Below are 7,423 nucleotides of genomic sequence, written 5' to 3' on the forward strand. Positions count from 1 at the left end.
AAAAGGCCCTCCTCTATTATTATCATTTATCATCAACTCTTTTATTTGATCAACAACTTACAACACAAGAAAGAAAGAAAAAGAAAAAACAATAACAGAAAGAATAGGGTCGTCTCATCTCGTTGCAGCAATCAGAAAGAATAGGGTCGTCTCATCTCGTTGCAGCAATCAGCAACCGCAGCAGCATCGCAGGCAGGTGTGTACTAGTTAGTGTTATTATATGCCACACACACGATCGAGTTTCAAGCTTAAAGCTCCTCTGGTAACGCTATTTCTCTTTAAATCTATGATCACTTCGGCTTGCCTTCCGTTGGTTCATTGTTTTTGTTTTCTGCAATTAGGTTCAAATTTGATTTTCCTATTCACAATTTGTCGGTTCTAGCGCAGTTGCTTCCTTGATAGACCATTTATCACTATGATAGGTGTTTTTCGGATCCACCTCATAGATCATCTACCTGCATTTTCCCACATCTCTTTTTGTTTGTTCTACTTTATTAACCAGGTGTTTTTCGGAACCAAGAAGTATCACCAAGTTATTGGGGCTTAAAATTCTTGATCTGCCATGCCTGAGATTAGGGCGAGTCCAAATTGTCTAAATATGCGAACTAGGTTTGGTTAAACGGTTGTTACCATGCTTCATTTTCATTTTCATTAAATATTCTCGTAGTTGTTAATCTACAGAAAATGTAGTGAGAGAAAGAAGAGATTCGAGAAATTCTAGAGAGAGTAGTAGAAAACAGAAACTTTCAGTATATTGATTTTCTTATAAGTGCTAAGCACTCTCATACAACAGTATTTATACACTTCTCAATATTCCTAACAACCTAATTGACTAACTAACTCTCTAATCTGAATACAAGTGGCAGTATCTCAGCCACACAATGTATGTCTATCAGTAGTAACTACGCTTGATCAAGCAGAAAGTTAAGTAATGCAAGTGCAACATACGTGAATCTTGGCCATTTCACCTGTTACTGTGGTACATGATACAAAATACGCATTCCATGGCATACTGTTGGAATAAAGTAACAACTAATGTTGCAATATTGCAGACTTGCATTGGTTATAGAGTGAAACGAAAATGGTGAAGATATGTTGCATTGGTGCGGGATATGTTGGGGGACCTACAATGGCAGTGATTGCACTTAAGTGCCCATCTGTTGAAGTTGTTGTCGTTGATATCTGGGATAAACGGATTGCAGCTTGGAACAGTGACCAACTTCCCATTTATGAACCCGGCCTCGATGATGTCGTGAAGCAGTGCCGCGGCAAGAACCTCTTCTTCAGCACTGATGTGAAGAAGCACGTCAAGGAAGCCGATATAGTGTTTGTCTCCGTCAACACCCCGACCAAAACTACGGGTCTTGGAGCAGGCAAAGCTGCAGATTTGACATATTGGGAGAGTGCTGCTCGTATGATTGCAGATGTGTCCGACTCTAGCAAAGTTGTTGTTGAAAAATCGACCGTCCCTGTCAAAACAGCTGAGGCAATAGAAAAAATTTTGACCCACAACGGCAAGGGAATCAAATTCCAGATCCTCTCAAACCCTGAATTCCTTGCCGAGGGAACTGCGATCGAAGATCTTTTTAAACCGGACCGGGTCCTCATTGGTGGCAGGGAAACCGCTGAAGGCCAGAAGGCCATCAAAGCATTGAAGGATGTTTATGCTCAGTGGGTTCCTGAAGACCGTATCCTAACCACCAATCTTTGGTCCGCAGAGCTCTCCAAGCTTGCTGCCAATGCGTTCTTGGCACAGAGAATATCGTCTGTTAATTCCATGTCTGCGCTTTGTGAGGCTACTGGGGCCAATGTTACACAGGTTTCACACGCTGTTGGTAAGGACACTAGGATAGGCCGGAAGTTTCTTAACGCTAGTGTCGGTTTTGGGGGATCCTGCTTCCAGAAGGACATCCTGAATCTTGTTTACATCTGTGAATGCAATGGCCTTCCGGAGGTGGCAGAGTACTGGAAACAGGTTGTGAAGATCAATGAGTACCAAAAGAGCCGTTTTGTGAACCGTGTAGTTGCATCCATGTTCAACACTGTGTCGACAAAGAAGATAGCAATACTAGGGTTTGCCTTCAAGAAAGATACTGGTGATACAAGGGAGACCCCAGCAATTGATGTGTGCAAGGGGTTGTTGGTTGACAAGGCCGAACTGAGCATATATGATCCGCAGGTAACCGAGGACCAGATCCGCAGGGACTTGACTATGAGAAAGTTCGACTGGGATCACCCGATGCACCTGCAACCGATGAGCAGTAGTAGCACTCTGGAGCAAGTGTGTGTGGTCTCGGATGCCTATGAGGCAACAAAGGGTGCCCATGGTATTTGCATTCTCACTGAATGGGATGAGTTTAAGACTCTCGATTACAACAAGATATATGAGAATATGAAGAAACCGGCATTCATTTTCGACGGTAGGCATGTTATCGATGTAGATAAACTGCGCGAAATTGGCTTTATTGTCTTCGCAATTGGTAAGCCCCTGGATGCATGGCTCAAGGACATGCCTGCTGTCGCATAAAACTATAACTGCTGCTCAGTTTTCATTCCAACTCCTCCAAGTCTTGTTTTTATGTCTGTTTGTATTGTTGTTGTTGTTGTTAGTATTATCTTTGATTAATTCCATATATTTAGATGTGGTAACACACCACATCACGTCGCAGATGAGGAAATAATGTCCATTTTCCAGATGTAATTTTTCTTTATTTAGTCAGGGTCCATTCTTTTAAGGTCAATAATATATTTTTCATGTAATCAATTTGATTGTAGAATCTCGTACTGCAGATCAATCACAATATCGTAAACATAAACAGATGGCCATTTGGCGCATGAACATAGACATGAGCTTTTGATTTCGAAGGACTTGCATATTTAGTTTTAAAGCCTCTTTCCCGAAAGGTTTTCTGGTTATCAGCTTTCACAAGGAAACCCTCCACGCCCTATAGTGTCACATACACCGGAGTTGAATGAGATAAAATATAATTGGAATTTAAAATTTTCTCACCGAAATCGACATGCATTGGTTGGTTTCAAACCAAAACTACATTTACATGCCGATTCCTCATAGCGGAAGAATAGTTACGATTTAAAACCTATTTTCCAAGATCTTTGATATAGAGATTATATATGCATATATATATATATATATATATATCACTTATGGTTGAGCTTAAGAATTACACGGTATAGCCCAAAGTATCTAACTACGTCCTTATGTAGATGATTGTTGATCCGCTTACCAACTCGCTACTGAGCTCAATTGACCGAATAAGATAGATGTGGTGGTGTGATGATGAAATGTGTTATTGACTTCTACACCAAGAGTCTTCGGCTGAGGAGGAACACTCTTGGCATTGGGTTCTAAAACCTGAAGACAAGGTTATGCCTTTTGATCGAAGTTTAATCTTCTATACCAGGTCCGGTCACTTCAACTATATTGGTGAAAATATAGGTGCGCTTAATCGATATCAAGATGTAGGGACAAAGATACTCAAAAGAAATGAGCGTTTTATAGTGAAAGTTGTCTGGTCGTCTAAATGTCAAACTCTGATACTTATGAATAACCGATTAAGAACACCTCACTTTGTTGGGAGAGTTGATGAAGTGGCTTCTTTTGGCAAAAGAATTAGAGACTCTTTACCGGTTGAGACTTGGGGTAGATAACCAGCTGAAAAATGAGTAAGTGTTGTTTAACCAAAAGCTGATTTTACAACTGTAGTGATGTTTAACCAAACTGAATTTATGTCGGCTGTCAACCCAATGATGTTCAACCAAATTGAATATGTGCTGACGTGTTAGTGGAGCAATTAGTATTTCTCAAGGTATGAGAAGATTTCGCATAAAGCGCTGATTTGTATGTTAAGTTGAAGGTCATCTCTACGTTGCAAAACCTCTTTTATTTATAGGGTACTTCTCTTCACATGCCTAACCACCAATCCGTAGACAGAATCCCAAACTGCACCTATCTCTTAGATGATAACACAATATTCACTAATCTCCTTTTTTTAGTGTCAACAGAGATATACTAATAACAGAAGAGATGAGAGAGATTTCATTTACCTTTTTTTTCTTCAACTAGCTGGACCCACCTCTTAAAGATGTCAATTTTTATTTTCAAACCAAGATAGATGAGTATTATAGAGCCCTTCCATTAGAGAGTTATCTTATAAAATCTCCAATGATTGGAAAAATTCTCCGGCCAATTAAGAAATATAAAGTTTTCATTCGAAAGAAACTTGCGGCTGGTATTAGAGATGCCCTAAAAGAAAATTAAAGGTAAGTCACTTAGGTTAACCTATTGACAATGAAGTTAGCTCTAGAATTAATTCGAAACTTTCTAAGATAGAAACTTGCCATATAGAAAAACTGAAAGGACCAAATTGGACTGATCAGTGATTAGTGATTAGTGATTAGTGATTAGTGGCCTGTGGATACTTGTGCACACCAAGTGGAAATAAAATTGAAGGAGACATCGTATGGTACTTGAAAATATAGGATATTTTGAGTACTTTTTATGTTAAATATTTTATTTAAATATAAAAAAACAAAAACAAATTGTATATTCCAAACCGTAAGAATTTGAATACCGGGGAATAATATAAAATACTAACGCTGTGGGCCGGATTCTTGTACTTTGTAGTAAAGCCGAAAACCAGATAACATAAACCAATACAAAACTGGATGATGAAAGCCATGAGGAGGACAGTGACGGAGAGGTTTTTGTCTTTCATTCAGTTCCGGTTTTTGTCTTTCATTATGTCATCCATCTGCGCCCATCGGTTTTCCATTTTTTTCAATTGTTTTTACCCAAATTTTCAGATAATCTTCTTCTTCTTCTTATCCCTTCCTCGCATCCCATCGCTTTCGCTCTCCTCCACCGTCAGATCATACTACTTCCTTCCTTCCTTCCTCCCGCTTAAGTAATAATAATATGAACAAACTTCAGTAACCGCTACTCACAGAAGCTGCTGTGCCCACCAACTGCTTGCCGAAATGCCAGATACGAAAACGACGAGCTTCAATCTCCACTTCCTCTTCTTGCTCGCCTATCCCATGCCGGCCAATGCCCAGAGCCCCGAGTTTCAGAACAACGGCTATGGCTACGTCGCCAGTTTGAACTCTTCAATGGCGCTCGTCAGTGTCTTCCTCGTCTTTGCCTTCTTCTCCGTGGGCTTCCTCTCCGTCTACTTTCGCCGCTGCGTCGAGTCCGCACGCATGGAAGCCTCCGGAACTATAGCCCGCGCTGCCGGAACTCGAGCTCACGCCGCCTCCGTAGGTTTCAGCCGGCGAGGACTGGACCCGGCGGTGATCGAAGCTTTCCCGATCCTCGTCTACTCCGCCGTCAAGGATCTCAAGATCGGCAAGGGAGCTCTGGAGTGCGCCGTGTGCTTGAGCGAGTTCGACGACTTCGAAACGCTGCGTTTGCTTCCCAAATGCGATCACGTCTTCCATCCAGATTGCATCGACCCCTGGTTAGCCGCTCACGTGACGTGTCCGGTTTGCCGCTCCAACCTCACGTGCGCCGATTCGAATCCGCGCGCTACCGCGCGAAACACCGATTTAAATGTCGAAGATTCGAGTTCCAGGAGTCCGATTGAAGTCGGCGTGGTACGAAACGACGCCGTTGTGCTCAATGTGGATGAAAATCAAAGCGGGGGCCCACAAGCGGTTGAGAATGGTAAACCACAAACGAGATCTGGAATATGTGGAAAGTTTCCGAGATCGCACTCGACGGGTCACTCACTGATCCGACCCGGATTGAACACGGAGAGGTACACGCTGAGACTGCCGGAGGGGGTGAGGAAGCAGCTGGTTTCAAGTGGGAACAGTAAGCTGAGGCGTTCGACTAGCTATGACGTCCTTTTGCGCCGCGGCCTCGGGAGTTCGAGGAAGGGCTATAGGTGTGGCCGCGGTGAAGGGAAAAGCAGCGTGGATAATCAAACCGGTTGGGTCGACCCGTGGGTGATGTCGCCGTCGTTTTTTCCTAGAGGAGGTGACGGAAATGTGGTGTTTGGGAAGACGCCGTTAATGTCTGTTAAAATGCCGTTGGATTGTCTCCATGTCAAGGCGGAGAGTTCAATAGAATCGATGTCTCGGCTGCCTGTGTAATTTGTACATAATAATTGTATATAATGTTTTTATTTTCGGAAGTCATTTGCATATAATTTTTAGCTTGAAAAGTTGTGTTGGTATAGTTTGTAGGGAGGAATTTGTGTCTGCTCGTTATTGCGGGATTGAAAATTGTATGAAAAATTATATTTGAAAGAAATAAAAAATTGTGTTGTGAAAGATTAATAACCTTTTGTTGTCTAAACCCATGCTTTAGCTCTTTTCTTGGGGTCTTAACAAAGAATTAGTAGTTGTAGATTAGAGCTTAATCAAATTTATGCGAACAAATTAAATCAAGTAAAAGGAAAAGAACAAAAGTTAAGAATTGTAGCTTACATTGAAACTAGATTCAAGAATGTCACTGTTGAAAAACGCTCAAACTCTGGATTTTCAGAACCAGAAGGGAAGAATTCATGCATAAAGTTAAAGCAAAGATATAGATTACCAGCCCCAAATATTAAAACTAAAACAAAATTCAAGTTTCTGTGTGAAAATTTAATTGGGTTTGCGTATTAAAAGTAAAAAATCACAAAGCTAATAGTGATGAAATGAAGTGATGATTCTAGTTACCTCAAATCATCGAGGACTGCTAACAGAGTGGATGAGCTTTGCGATGTGAAGTGGTTCATCACTGTTATTGTTAATTAAGTAAAAAGTGGCTCCTGCAGGAACTCTAATCACATCTCCGTGTTCCATGTTGAAGGTCTTCATTCTGGATTAGGATTCTCTCCCCTCCTCTTTCCATCCTCTTCCATCCTCTCCTCTCACATTCTCTTATTTTGTTTTTCTCTTATTATAAAAAATTAATACAAGATGTTGACGTAGCTTAACCGTGACCGTTCAAATAGGAGGGGAAGGAAGGGGAGGGAAAAAAAGAGGGGAGAGAATCCTACTTCCTCCTTTCTTTCTTTCATCGAGAAAGTACAAGTACGTTGTCCTAAAATCGTAAAGCAACAATAAAATAGAGATATTAGAGCTTAATGTTGTAGGCATAATTTATTGAACAATTATGGAAGCTAGAGAGAGGGTGAGGCACATAGAGAGAGGAGAGAGATGTGTAATTGTGAGGTGTGTGTTATCTCACACCATTGTGCCTTTATTTATAGTAGTAGGGAAGGTTAAATTCTTATCCTAATACTATTACAACTCTAACAGGATAATATCTAACCCTGGAGAATATTCCAAGATATCCCTATATACACTAGGATTGACACAATCACATTCCTAATCTAATAGGACTGCAATACTCCCCTAGAATGTGTAAATACTCAAACAAATGGTGCATCAGGTCTTCAGCGATGAAGTAAGT

The 7,423-nt window shown here is 41.1% G+C and overlaps 2 protein-coding genes across 2 annotated transcripts; both read left to right on the forward strand.

Annotated features, from left to right (window-relative positions):
• Positions 1-993: 993 nt before the first annotated feature.
• Positions 994-2,687, forward strand: LOC103965283 (UDP-glucose 6-dehydrogenase 1-like). The gene has a single exon (XM_009378317.3). The coding sequence runs from the start codon at positions 1,082-1,084 to the stop codon at positions 2,525-2,527; it is 1,446 nt and encodes a 481-aa protein (XP_009376592.2). The 5' UTR covers positions 994-1,081; the 3' UTR covers positions 2,528-2,687.
• Positions 2,688-4,678: 1,991 nt separating this feature from the next.
• Positions 4,679-6,300, forward strand: LOC103965284 (E3 ubiquitin-protein ligase ATL31-like). The gene has a single exon (XM_009378318.3). The coding sequence runs from the start codon at positions 4,999-5,001 to the stop codon at positions 6,112-6,114; it is 1,116 nt and encodes a 371-aa protein (XP_009376593.2). The 5' UTR covers positions 4,679-4,998; the 3' UTR covers positions 6,115-6,300.
• Positions 6,301-7,423: the final 1,123 nt, after the last annotated feature.

The sequence above is a fragment of a genome, unplaced genomic scaffold (genome assembly GCF_019419815.1).
Source record: "Pyrus x bretschneideri cultivar Hongxiangsu unplaced genomic scaffold, Pyrus_bretschneideri_v1 Contig18, whole genome shotgun sequence".
NCBI classification, from domain to species: domain Eukaryota; kingdom Viridiplantae; phylum Streptophyta; class Magnoliopsida; order Rosales; family Rosaceae; genus Pyrus; species Pyrus x bretschneideri.